Source organism: Lactuca serriola, chromosome 2 (assembly GCF_051521515.1).
Source record: "Lactuca serriola cultivar US96UC23 chromosome 2, Lser_US96UC23_V15, whole genome shotgun sequence".
Lineage (NCBI taxonomy): Eukaryota > Viridiplantae > Streptophyta > Magnoliopsida > Asterales > Asteraceae > Lactuca > Lactuca serriola.
This window is the reverse complement of record NC_136409.1, coordinates 189,447,991-189,468,073: the sequence shown is the minus strand read 5'-3', so window position 1 is coordinate 189,468,073 and position 20,083 is coordinate 189,447,991. Positions and strand designations below refer to the sequence as shown.

General features: G+C 35.4%; 1 protein-coding gene across 1 annotated transcript; it reads left to right on the top strand.

Annotated features, from left to right (window-relative positions):
- Positions 1-17,758: 17,758 nt before the first annotated feature.
- On the top strand, positions 17,759-19,876 carry LOC145087856 (alpha/beta-Hydrolases superfamily protein). The gene is made up of 5 exons (XM_079025948.1): positions 17,759-17,911; positions 18,455-18,708; positions 18,782-18,993; positions 19,093-19,363; positions 19,517-19,876. The coding sequence occupies exons 2-5, from the start codon at positions 18,457-18,459 to the stop codon at positions 19,805-19,807; spliced, it is 1,026 nt and encodes a 341-aa protein (XP_078882074.1). The 5' UTR covers positions 17,759-17,911; positions 18,455-18,456; the 3' UTR covers positions 19,808-19,876.
- Positions 19,877-20,083: the final 207 nt, after the last annotated feature.

Here is a 20,083-nt window from a genome sequence, read left to right as displayed (position 1 = left end):
CATAGCTCTTTTGACGATCTTGAGTTGCTAACATCCTTTTCTTCAATTCGGCTTAATTCAACTACTACATCGAACTTGGTTCTCTGAACCACGTAACAAACTCATCGTAGTCGGACTCAATTTGATATGACCTCTAGGGTCGGAATAACAATCATCTTCTTACTCATTATCGAAACGAAGGTAATGAAGTACTCGAACAATAACGAAATCAATTTCTAGCTTCTTGGTAACCTTGTGACTTTCCTTGATCCAAGTACGAGTCCTGTGCTTCCGGTAGTATAGGCCTCTACTACCATTCACACCTACTCCTACTCGTCCCAAGTATTGTCTCGCAGTTCTCCAAGTCACCATACAAGAATTTCACATAGTCATTCAATTCATCATATGACAAAACCAGGGTTTATATTAATTCTTAAAATAATTACACAAAGGTTCGAGTTTACCCTATACTATGCCTCTAATAGGCTACACCACAAGTTACTAACTGCATTGCTACTTTATATCTTAGCTTTGGGAATATAAGGTCCTTACTCCTGATCCTTTTTATTTCCATCTGCTTCATTAAGGATCATTTGGAATGCCTTTGGTTTTGGTTTTAGTGGAACATTGGGCATTGCTACATCTTTCTTCTTTGGGCAGTCTTTCGAAATGTGCCCTTCTTCGTTACATCGATAGCACATCCTCTTGTTGGACGGACACTCGTTGGCATAATGCCCAGTCTTTCCACACTTGTAGCAAGTCACCTCTTCACTACATTTCCCGAAGTGCTTCTTTTTGCACTTCTCGCACCATTTTGCTTCGCCTTCTCCTCCTCCAACCTTCGAGAACTTTCTTTTCTCGTTAGACCCTAAAGTCTTTTCAAACTTTCTTTTCTCACCAACTTCAACCTTGCTGGTGGCTCTCCCCTTAATCATATCTTCAACAGACTTGGCAGCCCAAATAGCTGCCTCCAAAGTAAGTGCCTGACGTACTGGCACCGCATACTCCCATGGAAGTCCCTTTGCGTACCTGTCAATTTTCGCCAGCTCATCTGGAACAATACGCAAAGTTAACTCCATTTTGTCTGTGAAGTTATTCGTATATTCATCAACGGTCATACTCCCCTACTTCAATGTTAGAAATTGGTTTTCTAACTTAAGCACGTTTTAGGCCGAGCAGTATTTGCGCTTAAAGTGCACCAAGAACTCTGCCCAGGTCATTAGGGCTTAGGGTTTTCCCCAATGTATTCCACCAACGAGCAGCACTACCCCTAAACTGACGTACTGCAAAGGTAGTTTGTAGCTTGCCTTGGCAATCACAAGTCATGAAAGCCAACTCCATTTCCAAGATCCAGTCCATTACCCCGACGGGATCTTCTTTTCCAGTGAAGTTCGATGGCTTGCAAGTCATAAAGTCCTTATACTTGCACCCATTTCTCTCCACTCTACCCTCGTGGTTATTCCTCCCAACCACAAGTGGTTCACTATGACCAACCGATCTACTGTTGCTCCCTTCTTCAAATCAATCGTCATTTAGTTCACGTCGTTCAACAGGAACTGAAGGTTCATCCCTGTTGTTCAGCAACATTTGCCTCAACTCCTCCCTTTGTTCAGCCAACATGGTCTGAATCATAGTTCGTACTCTGGCCATAGTGATGGGTTCTGGTGCAGCTCCTACTATAGGCACCTGTTCCACCACTTGGGGTTGAGGTTGTTGGTTTCTGTTTACATTTCCAGCTCCACTCCGAGTTCTTTTCATTACAATCTATATACCGAATAAGGCGAATATAGGTCTTTATCCTTGTTAGACATGTCAATTCCCTTATCACTCCGAAACGTTTACATGTTAGTTCTAATCTCGTAATCATACGCTTAGACTCCTACACACATAAGGTTTCCAGATCCGGTCGACAATAGACCATAGATCCGAACAAATAATGGCATACATGGCCACATATAGCATTTAGCACATAAAGTCATTTTAGGCATCTTTCCCAAAATAAACTAGTGCTCGTGTCTAAAACATGGTAGAAACTCATCTCACAATCATCACTTAGCATTCTAAGTTCAAGTCTAGAAATTCTACAATTTCTTAGTTCGCTTAAACTAATGCTCTGATACCAACTGTGACATCCCCAATTTCACGGCCAGAAAAGACCGATTTCGTTTATGCTTTTTAAAATAAAATCAGAGTAATCCTTTTAAAAGATGTTACGGAATTTGTTCCCAAAACAAAACATGATAAAAAAATCTATCAAAACCTTTCTTTAAGAAATATATAATTTCCTTTTATATCAAAACCTCGGGATGTCATGTTCCGATACAGATCAAAAGCATAAACAAGACATTATAAGCCTTACACAGTTATTTACAACTACTGGCCTATAATCCAAAAATCACTCATCATCATCATCCGACTATGCTCGGGGTCTACTACCTGTAATATAAAAAGTTGAGTGGGTCAGGCTTGGAAGCCTGGAGAGCATATAGGGTTTTCAACCCACAATAAATAATAAACTCTTTAAGTTTATCAATCAACAAATAATTTATTAATTTCATCCACCTAAAACAACCCTATTTACCCATACCCGTTATCCTTACCTTATGTCCCTAAAACAACTATCACAAGGGACCTAGCCTAAGGATTTTCATTAGGGGTGACAACTTTTCTTCGGGGGTTCCTCAACAATTATGTCAAATAAGCCAACCTACATGGTTACAACACTGCTTTCCTCGGCAATTTATGTCAAATAAGACAACCTAACACAAAACGACCAATAAGGTGACAACATTGCTTTCTTCAGCAATTTATGTCAAATAAGGTAAACACCTGGATGACAACATTGTTTTCCTTCAACAATGGATGTCAAATAAAACAACCAACAATAGGTGACAACATTGCTTTCTTCAGCAATTTATGTCAACTAAGACCACCTGACATAAAACAATCAGTATGGTGACAACATTGCTTTCCTCAGCAATTTATGTCAAATAAAACAAACACCGGTGACAACATTGTTTTCCTTCAACAATTTATGTCAAATAGGCATGAAGTCACATCGTCGCCAAGGTTTATACAACAGGCACTAAGTCCATAGCTGCCAACATACTAAATCCGTAGCTACCAACGTACATTTATACTGTACTAAATTCATAGCTACCAACGTACATCTATACTGTACTTCTATCCCTCATACTTTATATACCCATGTTTTACCCAACATATTTGAAGATAAAATATATATACATTTTTAAATCATTTTTGACATGTATAAAACATTCATTTAACACCCATCTCGAATAAACAAAAAACATATATGCACATAGCACGTATTTTATATAAAATACTTCATATCTATGTGTAAGATGAAAGTGATTACACACTCACATGATTTGATGATAATCGGGCAGCAATTCGTTGCTTAAAACGATCGTTTCTAATAAAATCGGAAGTTTTATTGAGAAACCGGACTCTGCAAAGGTCGGGCTTCGAAACCGACAAGATAAATTTTCCGGGCTTCTCGGGCGCTTCGTGGCGTATTTCGGGGCTTATAATCGATACCGGGGCTTTGGGGGATGTTAATATGAAGAAAATATGGGAAAAGGGGTTAAAAGTGGCAAATTTCCAAAGTTACCCGGGAGGTCTCGCACCCTTCTATTTATAGGGGCGAGGCTTCTAATCGGACGGCTGAGAAGAAACCACGCGTCGCAGATCCGAGGGCTCGCAGGGGGGGTGGCTCGCACATGGCATGCGCATGCGAGGGGCTCGCTGGCAGTCTGTGATTGGACCGAGGTCTAGGTCCGAAGTAGGGTGGGTTCGTGGCAGCCTGCGAGGGTTCGGACATGTGCTAAGAGGGTACGTGTCGCACCGCTATTGGACCACTTCGGATAAGGCCAGGTGCTCGAATGACTCAGCAACTCAAATGACTCAGTAGCTCGGATGACTCAGCAGGATACGTGGCGCGTTTTGAGCGAGGGTGACGTGACAACTCGTGACTATGCGAATTTTCTCGATTTTCGCGCCAAAACTTCTAAAATCCATAACTTTCGCATACGAGCTCCGTTTTTGACGTTCTTTATATGCACGCGTAGCTAAAATTACGCTCTACAACTTTTGTTTAGACTTCGTCGGCTAATTTTGACTTTAATTTTTTTATTATTATTTTTAACAGACCGGGACAGGAAATCCGACGTCCGTTTTCGTCAAACTTTTTACCGTTGTGCTACTAATGACGAGATCTTCAATTCTCGTTTAGGTTGTTTCGGCTAAAAATTACTAGATCTAAAATTTGAGTTTTTAGCTGTCTACTACTAAGCTGAAACTTCGACAAATCATAACTTCCTCATACGAAGTCAGATTTGGGCGTTCTTTTTATCGAACTTCTCGGTTTAACGAATACTACGACTTTCGTTTAGATCACTAAGGCTAAAAGTAGTTATCAAAAACTCACTTTTTACGACATTCACCACTGTGCCGGTTTTGTCGTGAAACTTCGACATGTCATAACTTCTTCGTTATAACTCGGATTTTGGCATTCTTTATATCCTCGAAATCCTTGTTTCGACCACTACAACTTTATGTAAAGATATCGGGCTTATCTCACACTTTAATTTTGATGCTTATTTTTATTCTTAATTAATTAAGCCCTAGTAATCAAGCATAAAACACATAGAATTCACATAATTCCTTTTTCATTTCTTCAAAATGAGTTACAAAGGTTAACCTAGACTATCACCTTAATATTAATGCCTAGCCTAGATACACGGGCATTACATTCTGAGCCTTCATACGGATTCTTGAGAATATCCCAGATCTCTTTTGCTGATTTGCAATTTATGATAATATCGAAGTTGTCAGGAGCAACTCCACAGGAGATTTCATAAAAAGCAACAACATCATTTTCCATTTTATCGAGATCATCCTTGGTGGGACGGCTCATAGCTGGTTGACCTCCTCCTAGTCTTGTTGTAGCTCCGTTAGTTTGGACTGGTGTAAGGACTGGGACATGTGGTCCTTCTTCTACGAATCGCCATACATCTCTACCAAGTCTCCTTAAGTATCTTTCCATTCTTTGTGACCAGTGATGATATTCATTACCAGTAGTGGGGCTCGATTAGAACCACCAACACTGTTGGAAACATTCAGAGATAACGATTGTGCCATATTTTGAAGTTTTTTTTTGTTTTAGAAATGAGCTTCAGTGGTATAGAAGGCTTTTCGAAAAATCAGAGTTCCGATTTTCAAAAAGCAACCACCATGGCTCTGATACCAATTTTTGAGAGAAAAACTTAGAGACAAACTTGAACAAACGTTAGAACAAGTATATTGCGGAATAGTTAATCTCGAAGGATCTAAAAGCTCAACAATAATATTTAGAGTTAGATGGTTAGATAGTTAGTTGCGGAAAAGTAAAGAAATGTAAATGACAACAATTGTTATATCAAGTATACACTTAAGCTGATTCATAACGAGGAATGCATTCAAACCAAGTTAATTAGTGAGATCAAACTTAGTGATTAAGTCACAAAAGACCTGCTCTGAAGAGAGATTGTAATCGATTATGAAAGTAAGAAGAGTGAGTAAGAGAGATAGAAAAGATAATTTCAGAGATGTGTATTCAGAATTAGATGCGTTGCTATGTTTACAAGAGAATGAGTTGTATTTATAGAGACTCGCAAATTACACTTGACTATGTCTCTAAGAGTAGCCATGCAAGGCATATTGGACAATAAAGAGTTTTACAAAAAGATAAGTAAAGTAATCTAGTAAAAAGACTGCGGTAGATAGAGACTATGGTTGCGGTTGCTGATGAAGATACTTGACTGCAGGGGCATGTCGGCTACGGTAGCTGAAGTTCAAGAAGGTTACTTTTTATGATTCAACAGTCAGAATGACAGAATGCCAATCATAAACTAGTAAATACATTTTGAAAAGACTACACAAAACCAATTCTTGAACTAATAATATACCAAATAATTACATTGTATGATTTTGATTCATTGAATAATAACAACATTCTGAAAGAAAAAAGAAAGAAACATCGAAATCTAACAAAAACACTAATCTATTCTGAGAGAATATTATTTTTAAGCAACACTTTATACATTGTAGCATAACACATTCTGGTATAATCAAGGTTCTAAAAGGCGTGAGGCGTGGCGTGGCGGCAAGGCCAAGCCTCAAGCTTAACGAGTTATGGCGAGCCATGGCGTTTTTCAAGGCGTGATGTAAGGCGGCGATTTTGTATTAATTTATAATTATATTACCGCATAAATATAAATTTATATCAAATATATCTAGTTTTTAGAAGTGTTATATCAACAACTAATAACAGAAAGTTAATAAAAAACACAATACTTGTATGTCTGATTAGAAAAGGTATAAAAAAGAGCAAAAAAACGTGTCTCAAACGAAAAAACACGCGCCATAACACGCCATAACGCGCCATGTCACGCCATATCGCGTCTTGCCACGCGCCACGCCTAACAGCAATGTTATGAAGCTTTTCGTAACGGCGACGCCGCGCCTCACGCCATGGCGCGCCTTTTAGAACACTGGGTATAATACACTCTCGTTCTCTATGTTTTCTTCCTTCTCCACATCAATGTTACCATCTTCAAAACCTAAATCCACAAAGAAAACATAATCAAGTTTGAAAATTAAAAAAATTCAATTCATTCTAAGAGAATAAAAACTATAAATTTTGACAGAATGTATTAAAGACTATAAAGTTTGATAGAATATAGTAGAAAATAAAAACTATAAATTTTGATAGAATGTAGTAGAGACTATAAAATCAACCATAAAGCATCACAAATTCATTACCAGTTAAACAAATATACTTGTTGTTAACAATTATTCTCAAAGATTCTAACAGAATACATTTATATAAATAAATTCTAATAGAATACATTACAAAATTCAAGAGCTATGATTGAATACAGAATTCAAGAGTTGTGATTGAATACAAAATTCAAGAGCTGTGATTGAATCGTCAACACACATCTGCATTCATTCCCAATCATGAATTCAAGAAACAAACACACATTTGCAATATCGATTTAGAAATATGAACACCAATTTTGGCTTTTCGAAACAAACTCCAACTTATGACTGTCAAGTGCAAGTTGTATCAGAATATTTCTTCAATCGAAAAGAAATAGAACATTGAAGAAATCAAATTTAATAAGATGATGAACACAATCTCGATCTTGAATCAAAATTGAGATAAAGTATGGACGACTTGATAAAATCAATTTGTTTTGGTCGATCATAAATGTCGAAAGAAACTTACCAAATCAATTGTATCGCAAGAAACTAAATCGTTGAGGTAGAAATACTCAACCGATTATCCGATGACATCGCTAATGGCCCTCCTATCTATGACGATTTCGACGTCCTTGTTCGTCCTTTTCCCTCTCTGTGAATGTTTCCGTGTTTCTTTGGATTTATTTATCTGATTTCTGGTTTTGAATAGGAAATGGAGGAGCGAGGGAAAGTGGTGAAGCATAATAAGGATGTATACACTAATAGCCATAGGATCAGATTACCTCGATTCTGGCAGGAAGCGCTTGTGGCTGCTTACGAGGATTTAACAATCTCTATTTGGGTTTCAGTATTTCTACCTGTTAACGAGTCTTGATCGAATTTAATGGCGTCGATGTAGACACACCGATCTTTGTTGATCGTCTGAAGCCATTGGTGGGCGATTTGAGTTCGGGGAAAGTGAAGACTCGAAGATATAAGACACGATGCAAGAGAGAGACTAGGTCGAAAATATTGATTTTATTTCCTTAATTGCAGGATTTCAATTAAATGATTCTTTAATTAAAAAGTACAAAAGGTCCAAAATACCCTTAAATGATTTATTTAATTGTTTATTATTTCTTGAATTCTCATTGGTGCATTTAGGAACACAATAGTTGCTAGAAACATTTAAACATCTCTCTCTCTCTCTCTCTCTCTCTCTCTCTCTCTCTCTCTATATATATATATATATATATATATATATATATATATATATATATATACATATGTTACAGTGAGCATAATTCCAAAAAATTTATAAAGTAATAGTTCTTTTAAAACATCATATAATAGAATCAAAGGTCTATTGTTATCATTTTCAAAACTTGTACTATCGAAATTCAACTAGTGGCCAGGGGACCTTGTCCCACTAGCGAATTCGAAGGCTACCTCGAACATCAAAAGATAGATCCAAGCGACCAGGTGATCCTGTGCCACAAGAAACATGCTAATGACGAGTGAGTGTTTTGTCGGAATGAGTTGTGAATCAACTCCAAAACTCATAAGATGTTCCAAGAAGACTTTGTTTACAAAACTCATTTTCTTTATCATAAGGAAAGGTTAATGATGATCTCATTAAGTCGAAAATCAATCTTCACAATGAAACAACTTGAGCAAATCTAAGGTTTCATCAATAACGAATAAAAGTCGTCGGTGAAATTGATTAAATATCTATCACCATATTTATTCATGGATTGAAAATATTACATACAACACTTATGTATAATTCTTTGTTAAGTCTTTCGTCCTTTAACTACTAATAGATAAAGACACTTGTGAATCATCTTCCCATAAATAGGATTCACATATAAATAGGATTCACATATTTCAATTTTTTTTTTTAAATAAGTGCTTATTAGTTTGTGTGATAGCAAAAAAATATTTAGATTAACTTATTTGGTAACAAAAACCAACAGTTTATAAATATTTTTTTAGTGTTTGACAAATGCCTTTATAGTTATAAAATAACAAAAGAAAAAAAATGGTTCATTAACAATAGTATGATACTATGATATTTTTATCTAAAAAATCATAAAGTTATTAAAAATCAAAAGAAAATTTAAAAAGTCATAAAATTTTTAAAAAATCAAAAAATTAAAATTCAAAACAAAATAATTTCTTAAATAAAAAGGGACCAAAACATCCCCTTGGTTGTATTGTATTTTTCCGATTCCCATTTTGACATGACGAACACTGTTTTTTTTTTCTTTTTTGACATGATGAACACCTTTATGTTTTTTTTTTCTTTCTTTTTATGTAGACAACAAGACAAGCAGCTATTATGTGATCACATGTTATTTCTCCTACAATAATCTAATGTGGGCTTAAAACTAACTATTAATTAAAATGTTAGTTACGGAAAGAATGAACTCTTTACAAAAAGGTGCCTGAACCTTCGGGTCAATCCATTGTGTATTTGTACATCTAAGACGCACTCTAATACACAAGTTCAAGACTCGTTTGTACTTATATACTTATTTTCTTTTCATTCTAACGTCGGATGAACTAAAACCTATTAAACTTTATTTTTATTTCTTCTAACGTCCTTACTTTAAAGATTAATTTCTTACTCATTTTAAATTCGTTATTGGCTTATGATATACCAAAATAAAAATATCATAGAAGAGAACACAAACATATAACAATTTATACATTTTAATAATATTTTAGGGTTTGAAATTCGCATTAAAAAGGAGAAAAACCTATTTTCAGAAATTAGTTAAGACAAATTTTCCAAAATGGTAATGGATGGTGTGGGTTGGGGTGAGGTATATATATATATATATATATATATATATATATATATATATATATATATATATATATATATATATATATATATATATATATATATTCAAATGAGAACAATATCAGGTTTGAGAACATTTGAGAACATATTTCAAAAATCGCCTAACTTTTAATGAAGTCGAGGGTATATATGTATATTCAAATGAGAACAATATCAGGTTTGAGAACATTTGAGAACATATTTCAAAAATCGCCTAACTTTTAATGAAGTCGAGGGTATATACGTAAATTTTCATTTCTTTTCCAAATGAAAGCTACTAGAGCATCTTTCACTGTATACCATCGCACCACCACCTATGCCTCACCGCCACTTTGTGGATGCCTTCAACCATCAACCGCACTACCACATACCCTAATATTCTCCAATAAGCATCAGTGAGAACATCATCTTCTCCACCAACATATACCTTAATATCCACCGTATAGATTAGGGTTCAGAACCTGATAACATATGAACAAAGTTGGAACGATGAAATTCATGGTGAATTTAGTAATTAAACGAAGGTCGAGGTGTTTGTTATCGATTGTGTTGGAACTAACTAGAGCAACACTCATATCTTTTATTTTTTTACTTCCGATGGTGACGTTGATGTGTGTTTAACAGCATTGCTACCTATCCTCCGGTAATCTATTCTCTAGAGCTTATCCAGATCAATCCAGCTTCATATGACACTGTTTTTACAGGTAACGACTCTTCAATTTCGTGAATTATTGTCGGTTGACTTGTAATTCGAACCAGTGGGGGCTAGGGTTTTAGCAACACTGATGCTAAATTTCAATGGACTATTTTCTAGCAAAATTGTACGATTCTGTCGTGACCTTGACGTGAACATGAGATTTAGAATACGAATTGCATGTGGATGCAAAGCTTGATATTCTAGTTTGGCTTAACTTTGCTGAAACTGATGTGGACATGAATTAAAAGGGGAAAGGGTGCTTGACGTCATCATAAATGATGAAAATGTTACTAGAATCAACATATTCAAAGAAGTCGGGGGTTTCAATGCGTATATTTATCATTATGTAGCTATGAATTTGAGTAGTACTCCATTGATTGTGAAGTTTGTATCTGTTAGTGGATCACATCTGATTTGTGTGCTTGAAAATTATACCATTGTTCCAGCTGATGTCATGACTATGCCTGAGCAAGGTACATTACTAAAAGTTCACTGGTGTATTTCTTCTACATATGATTACATTGCACTATTAAAAGAGTACTAATTTGTTGTTTATAAACTGTGATGACTTCTTTTTACAGCTACTGTTATGTAAGCACTAAAGGGTGATCCTTGTGCTCCTACTAATTAGGATGCTTAGGAGGGTGTTATTTTCCATCCCAATAATGATGAATCTACTCTTTTGATCTTCCAGATGTTAAAATTCATCTCCTGCTTATGAGAACAAGTGAAAATGGGATTATGGAAAAGGTATATTTTTTTGCCATTATTTGTTTGAAAGTCTGTTATGGTTCAGTGGTTGTTGTTTGGTAACTAAGATCACCATTAATGTGATTCGTTATTTACACTAGTGTGCTTACTTTTTTGATGTTATATCACATTTATGATTTTTGTTCAACTTAACATTATTATATATAGCCATTTGTCATATCTTTTAATATTATTTTGGTAATCCCATGATACATCAGGTTTTTTTTTTGCCAGTTACTTACAGTGGCGGAGCTTGAACCTTTGAGTGGGGGGGGGGGGGGGGGGGAAGTATAATACGTATAAAAATTGGAAAACAGGGGGGGCCACAATCATTTTTTTTAGTTGTAGGCCTAATATGTAAAAATTTTAATAGTATATGGACTAGTTTAAAAATAACAGGGGGGGCCACAACCCCCCTAGCCCTTAAGAAGATCTGTCCATGGTTACTTAGGTGTTGTTTGTTTTTCTGAAGCCAAAATGTCTGCAGTCTGCGGACCACATCTGCAAGCCTCTGCAGCAGAAGAGGTGGACCAAACGTCTGCAGTCTGCAATAAGAAGACTGTTTGTTTTTTAACGTCTGCAGGCTGCTGAAATAAACTGAATTTTAAATAAAAGAATTAAACAGAAAATTTGGGTGCTACTGTTACAGGTTTAACATCTAGGTTCAATTGATAATTGAAGCACAAACACATACACAATTGGACTTTTTCGATCAAACAGACCAAGCTGGAGATGTTACAGGTTTAACATCTCGGTATTTCATTCAAAATCAAATCCAATTTCACATTCAAAGATAAATTACTTTCATTACAAATGTTTTTATTTTACAGCTCTTTTATGAGTTATGCATCAATTAACATAAATTCTGAACTATAGCTTCAATGCAACGGATAAGAAGGGAATAACAAAAAGTCGGGAGAAGAAGGAAGACTGACAGCAGGAAAAAAAAACGAACCTGTAGCTGTGAGGTCGAAGTCTCCGGTGTAGCTGTGGGGGCGACGGTCTCCGGCCGGTGGCTTCACAGGGGAGGCGTTGGTTAACGGCGGCGAGCAGGGGAGGAGTCGTCGCTTGGTCACTAGTTGAAGTTGTCGTTGTGACCTTGTTGTTCGCCGGCTGCTGCAATCGACTGTGATGGTCGGAAAATCGGAGGACGCCGGATCGGAGAGGAAGGCGGCGATCGATGGTTTTGATCGGAGAGGAGGGTTGCGACGGTGGTGGTCGCTGCAAGGTGGAGTACGATCGATCGATCGAGGGTTTTTTCTGGGAGGGTTGGACGAGGACTGGAGGCGGAAGCAAAAAAAAAAAAAGACGCGTTTTTTTTAGGTTAAAGGGCTTGCAGACTTTAGAAGATGCTATCCCATATCTGTGTGGTGAAGACCTCGCGCAGACGCTTTTATGTCTGCGCACTTCAGAAAAACAAACAGACTGCAAACCATTATGTTTGCGCGTGGTCTGCGCCTCGCAGACAGAAGAGGTCACGCAGACCTGCAGAGAAAAAACAAACACCCTCTTAGTTACTGAAACTGCATGAGAATGTGTGGGATTTGTGAATGGTTAGATAGAAAGAGGTGGTATGTGAATCATTAGAGGCTTATTTGCAATGTGGTTAAAAAGATGACTAATAATTTTATGTACTGATCTAAACAGATTTGACTTATAATCACGCTGACTTGGTTCAATCTTTTGCATCAATTGTTAGATAGGGTGCAAATCAACAATTTCTTGGTCATTGGTAACTATATTACCTTAAATTCCATATAGAATGGTTTTGTAATGTAGTGATTGGTAGTAGGGAACCAGTGAAGGAATGGAATGGTTCATTCCTTTGGAATGAAAAAAATTATTAGTTTTCCAATGGAATGAATGGACCATTCCCAAAGGAATGTGATTCCTTATTCTGTTCGTTTGATCAATTTTCAATTCATGCCTAGGGTTATTTTTTAGTGGAGTGATAATTTGTAACTTAACCAATTTTATATAAATTATTTTAAAGAACTCAAAATTTCAATTAAATTTGTTTATATTTTTTAAAGAATTACCATAGAATTTAATTTTTCTTTTTTTTCTTGAGGCTTACATAAGTTTTTGTCATGTTTATTATTTATTTCATATTGAAAATTCAGTATTATTAAATAACATATGAAATTGAAATAAATTTATAGAATGTATCTATATATCATATAGAAAATGATATGAAAACTTATTGCTTTTGTACGAGCCAGTCAACACATGATAATGTTGTGTAATGACCCATTCCATTCTTTTATCATTCGATTCCATGGAACCAAATATATCGTATACTTTTGTTCTTTAGTATTGTATCTTTTCATATGATTTTTTTATCCTCATACATATTTACAAACTTCATACAAATTTAATACATAATGGGTAGAGACACTCAACAAAAATTGCTTTACTTGGGTAAGCCTATTTATTTATCACTTCTATTGTGTTGTCTATATCATTACTAAGCACTACTTTGGATTGCTAATTAAATACATGAGACCAACTATTGAATCAAAAACTCCAAAATAAATCTTATCCACATAAATCATAACATGATAATAAGGTTTAATCACATATGATATTTTTGGAATGACGTTTAATCATATGTGATTAAATACATATAATCACATGTGATTAAATACACGAAACCAATTATTGAATCAAATTTGATTAAAATGGGTGGTGAGTAGTGGTGGATAGTGTTAGGTGGTGGGTGGTGGGTGTTGGGTAGCGGTGGTGGGTGTGTGGTAGGTGTTAGGTTCAATCACATGTGATTATATGTATTTAATCATATGTGATTTATTTGGAAAAGATTTGTTTAAACGTTCTTGATTCAATAGTCGCTCCCATATATATAATCATGTGTAATTTTATGTATCTAGTCAGATGTGATTCAATAATAATCACATGTGAATTATCTAGACAAAAGAATATTGTCTATATAAATCATATGTGATTAGATACATACAATCACATGTGATTATATATCCGGAACAACTATTGTATCAAAAATATGACAAAAAAATATTTTTCGACATTAATCATACGTGAATAAATACATATAATCAGATATGATTAAATATATGTGAAAAATTATTGAATGAAATATGCGAAAGCAAATCTTGTCTATATAAATCATTTGTCATTGGATACATATAATCACATATGATTAAGTACACAAGCATAACTATTGAACTGAGAATGCGAAAATGAAAACTTATCTACATTTGGTTGTAGATAGTAGGTGGTGGTGGTATGGTGGAGATGGGTGGTAGTGAAGGTGGTGGTGAAGGTGGGGGAGGATGGTGAGGGTGGTTATATGATTTATTTGATTAAATACATATAACCACATATGATTTATGTTATCATATGTATTTAAATACACTAGAACAACTATTGAATCGCATATGATTTATGTGGACCAGGTTATTATCGCGTTCTCGAATCAGTAATTGTTCTTTGAGAACTTTAATCATATGTGATTAAATGCATCTAATCACATGTGATTATATTTATCTAATCGTATATGATTTATATGGGCAAAAAGAAACTTGTCTATATAAATCATATGTGATTAGATACATATAATCACATGTGATATATAGAAGAGAACAACCATTGAATCAAAAACGCAAAAAAATAATCTTTGTTCACATTAATCATACGTTTTCACATATGATTATACGAAAATAGAACTTTATCTACATTAATCACATGTTATTAAATATATATAATCACATGTGATTAAATACATGATAAAAATTAAAGAATCCAAAATGTGAAAAAAAAATATTGTCCATATAAATCATATGTGATTAGACACATATAATCACATGTGATTATATATATGAGAACATATATTAAATCAAGAACTTGAAAACAAATAATTTCCACATAAATCATATGTGATTATCATCACTTGTGATTAAATACAAGAAACTAACTACTGAATCAAAAATGCAAAAATGAATATTATCCACATATAATTTATGTGGACAGTAATCATATTTACATTTTTTGATTCAAGAATTGTTCTAATGTAATTAGATACATATAATCACATGTAATTATATGTGATTATATGTATCTAATCACATATGATTTATGTGATCAATAATCATATGTGATTAGATTCATATATAATCACAGGTGATTATATGTATCTAATCACATATTAATCTTGTAGATATAAATCATATATGACTAGATACATATAATCACATGTGATTATATGTATCCAATCTCATATGAGTTTTATGTGGACAATATTCATTTTTACATTCTCGATTCAATAATTGTTTTTTGTCCATTTTAATCATATGTGATTAAATGCATTTAATCACATGTGATTATATGTATCTAATTGTATATGATTTTATTAGGAAAACAAATCATGTCTATATAAATCACATGTAATTAAATACATATAATCATATTGATTATATACACGAGAACAACCATCAAGGTGGTGGGTGGTGTTAGTGGTGATGGGGATTATGGTGGATGATAAATGGGTCGATGGTTGTGGTGTTGATGGGTGGTGATGGCGGCTGGTAGTGGCAGGTGGTGGTTTTGGTGGGTGATGGGTAGAAATGGTAGTGATGGATGGTGGTGATGGGTGATGGTGGTGGGTGGTGATAGGTGGTTGTAGTGGTGGGTGGTGGTTGGTGGTGGTGGCAGGTGGTGGTGTTGGGTGATTGAGGTGGGTGGCGTTGGTAATGATGGGTGGTAGAGGTATGTAATGATGGTGGTGGCGGGTGGTGGGTGATGGTTGAGGATGATGGTAGCGGTCGGCGGTGGAGGTGGGTAGTGTTGGTCGGTAGTGATGAGTGGTGGTGCATAGTGGTGGTGGGTGTAGTGGTTGGTTGTGGTGGCGGGTGGTGAAGGTGGTAGGTAGAGGTGGTCGCCGGTGTTGGTTGGGTGGTGATGGTCGTGGTAGGTGTTGGGTGGTGATGGTCGTGGTGGGTGATGGTTGTGACGGGTGGTGGGTGGAGGTGGTGGTGGGTGGTGATAGGTGGTGGTGGTGGATAGTGGTGGAGGGTGGCAGGTGGTAGTAGTGGCGGGTGGTGGTGATAGGTGATTGAGGTGGGTAGGGATGGTTGTGATAGATGGTGGAGGTAGGTGGTGATGTTGGTGGCGGGTAGTGATTTTGGTGGGTGATGGTAGTAGGCGGTGGTGATGAGTAGTGGTGGTCGGTAGTGATGAGTGATGATGCATGGTGATGGTGGGTGTGGTGGTTGGTGGTGGTAGTGGGTAGTGGTGATAGGTGGTAGAAGTGATGGTGGGCAGTGTTGGTTGGATGGTGTTGGTGGGTGGTGTTGGTGAGTGGTGGTGGTTGGGTGGTTGTAGGTGGTGGGTTGTGATGATGGTGGTGGTAAGTGATGGTAATGACGGGTGGTGGTTTTGGTGGGTGGTGTGTGGAGGTGGTGGTGGTTAGTGGTGGTGATGAGTGATTGAGGTGGGTGGAGATGGTGGGGGAGGTAGGTGGTGATGCTGGTGGTAGGTGGCGGTTTTGGTGGGTGATGGGTGGGGGTGGTGGTAGTGGGCGGTGATGGAGGTGGGTGGTGGTCGGTAGTGATGAATGGTGGTGCATGATTGTGGGTGGTGGTAGTGGTGGGTGTGTTGGTTGGTGATGGTGGCGGATGGTGGTGATGGGTAGTGGAGGGGGTGTTAAGTAGTGGTGGTGGGTGGTGTTGGTTGGGTTGTGAGTGGTTTTTGTTAGTGAGTTTTTTAATTTTTTTGTAACTATTTTTTGATTTTTTTGAATATTATTTTATAATTTTAATTAAAAAAATTGTGTGGTCCAAATTTGTTCTCAAATTTTCTCGCAATAAGAAATGTTCTCGATTAAACGTTCCTATATATATATATATATATATATATATATATATATATATATATATATATATATATATATGAGAGACACGAAGACACGAATCTATGAGAGACACGAATACATCTTAAAAATTGAGATAAAGCTTATTTCTCATTGTGTAATCGTATCGTGTTAGATTCATGACTGACACGTTTTCATGAAACGAATACATGAATTTCTAGGTCTACTTGTCATTTTATAAGTATTTAACGAGCAAAACTCAACGACTTTAAAATTAGGGGACTAAGTCACAACTAAACTATCAGAAAATGACAAAATTCATAATTTTAAAAGTTTTTTATTGTGCTAAAAAAAACCAACAAACCACATGGACTAATTTTATAATTTTTCTCGGAAATGATGAAGATTTGTCGGTTTTCAATTTAAGAGGTGTTTAATTTTATATTTTTTTTGTTAAAAGTGATTATTAGTTTATGTGATAGCAAAATAAAATTTTAAAAAAACATTTGGATTAACTTATATCATAACAAAATCTAATAATTTAAAAATATTATTTTAGTGTTTGAGAAATGTGGTTGTAGTTATTTAAAAAATAAAAAAAGAAAAAAGAAAAAACACAAGAAGGAAAGAAAAAAAATAGTATTTGGTTCATTAAAAATAGTATAATACTATGATCTTCTTATCTGAAAAAATCATTAAAAAAATTTTTAAAACTCAAAAAGAAAATAAAAAAAAATCACAAAGAAAGTTTCAAAAATCAGAACAAAATACTTCTTCAAAAATAATAATAAAAAAAATAAAAAAACCTTGGTTGTATTGTTTTTCCCGGTTTCCCATATTGACATGATGAACACCTTACACCCTCCCAAAACCCAAACACTATCTCAATCACGCACGTTTTTTTTTGTTTTGTTTTTTTTTCTGATGGAGACAACAAGACAAGCAGTAGTGTTAGCAGCTGTTATATGATCACATGCTATTTCTCCCCCATGAAAATATCAGCTGTACCAGTTTCACTTCACGTGCATCTCTGTTCGACTTTCTTTCGGTGAGTTTTCTGATCATTTTAATCGACTTTTCTTGATAAAATTCCCTTCAAATTTCCATGTAGTTTTGTAAGATACTCTTAGCTCCATTACTTTACATCTTTAATTGCTGTCTCGAAATGCTTGGATTCATGTTTCTTTTAAATTATATGTTATTTCTATGTGCGTAGATGATTCAATTATTTGATCCCTAATCCAGATTTTGAATTTACCGATCAGATGTAGGATAATTCGAACTTCGAAATATATCAATGCTGTTACATACATGAAGTATTTGATTAAAAAGCCCTAAAATCCTTAGTCAACCCGATCTGTAATTAGTTGTTGATTCGAGGTTCTAAAAATCACAGGAAAGAGGAATCAAAAGTTCAAAACACGTTTGTAGTTGCAGAACCCCCTCACCCCCAACCACATAGGCACACATCCCTCTGTAAAACCTAGAATTCTATCAGAAAATCAAATATGTTCAACATAGCTAAACTAGATTTCTTGGAATAGCTCAATTCCATATTCTTATAGTGTTTTCTTCGTCTTCTTCTACATAGCAATGATTGCAAAGGTAGCAATTGCAGTGGTGGGTGGTTTTCTTGGATGGATTTATACACGAATCAAACCACCACCTCCTAGGGTTTGTGGATCACCCGGTGGGCCTCCTATTACTTCACCTCGAATCCAACTTAATGATGGAAGACATCTATCTTACAGAGAGTGGGGTGTCTCCAAAGATAAATCCAAGTACAAGATCATTGTCATTCATGGCTTTGATAGCTCCAAAGACATGAAACTCCCAATTTCACAGGTATCATGAACACCATATTCATAATCTTCAACATATTTGCCCTTTTTTCTGATATATCTTGTTATAATGACAGGAACTTATTGAAGAGCTACAAATTTACTTTCTGTCATTTGACAGAGCAGGATATGGAGAGAGTGATCCACATCCAAAGCGTTCAGTCAAAAGTGAAGCATTTGATGTTCAAGAATTAGCTGATAAGTTACAAATCGGTTCCAAATTCTACATAATTGGACTCTCAATGGGTGCATATGCTGTTTGGAGTTGCCTCAGATACATTCCACACAGGCACAGTTTCTATCACCATTTGAATCTTATTAGTCTTCTTATTTCCACCATTTCATACATACATAAAAAAAATAAAAATAAAATCATGGTTGCTTTTAGGTTGTCAGGAGTATCACTTGTGGTGCCATTTGTTGATTACTGGTGGCCATGTTTGCCTTCTGATTTGGCTAAAGAAGTGTTTGAGCTGCTTCTTGTTCAAGACAGGTGGACATTTCGTGTGGCACATTATGCCCCATGGCTGTTTCATTGGTGGATGAATCAGAAATTGTTTCCTTCTTTAAGCATCATGGCTGGAAACATGAATATATTTTGCCAACCAGATTTGGAGTTCTTGAAGAATCTGCCACCTAACCCTGATGATAATACTCAGGTAAACAAACAATCACAATTTTTTCTGCCATTTCCTTTGTGATGTTATATATATATATATATATATATATATATATATATATATATATATATATATATATATATATATATATATATATATATTGATGGTTATATGGTTACGTATGTATAATAGGAAAAGACACGTCAGCAAGGTGTTTATGAGTCTCTGTATCGTGATATAATGGCTGGTTATGGAAAATGGGAGTTTGACCCGATGGATATAACTAATCCATGGCCAGATAACAATGGTGCTGTTCATATTTGGCAGGGTTTTGAAGATAAAATCATACCATATAAAGTGAATCGGTTTCTTTCCGAAAAAATTCCTTTTATTCGGTATCATGAGGTCAAAGGTAAAGGCCATTTTCTACCTTTTGAAAGTAGTATATGTGAAGAAATTTTTAGGACACTTTTAGTTGGATGAACAATAACACTGCGAAGGGTTAATATGTAACATCCAAAATTGCAATAATTATCACAAAGTCGTATTAAATCTCGGTTTTTATGTTGGTATAACAATATCATACATTATTGTTCGGCCTTTCAAAGCTCTTCTGCATTCGTCTGTTTATGTTTGTGTACATGTTAAACGAACATAAATAAACAGAGATTATTTATACATTAAAAAAACAAACATAATTGAACATATATGAAAATAAACGAACATATAATATAGTAATGTAATCAAACACAATTGTAC

What these genes read in the sequence shown, in the direction of transcription:
- LOC145087856 (XM_079025948.1), top strand. Translation starts at nt 18,457, where the DNA reads ATGATTGCAAAGGTAGCAATTGCAGTGGTGGGTGGTTTTCTTGGATGG. An exon ending in TGAAACTCCCAATTTCACAG is followed by an intron (nt 18,709 to 18,781) that starts GTATCATGAACA and finishes TTATAATGACAG; the next exon opens with GAACTTATTGAAGAGCTACA. An exon ending in ACCCTGATGATAATACTCAG is followed by an intron (nt 19,364 to 19,516) that starts GTAAACAAACAA and finishes TATGTATAATAG; the next exon opens with GAAAAGACACGTCAGCAAGG.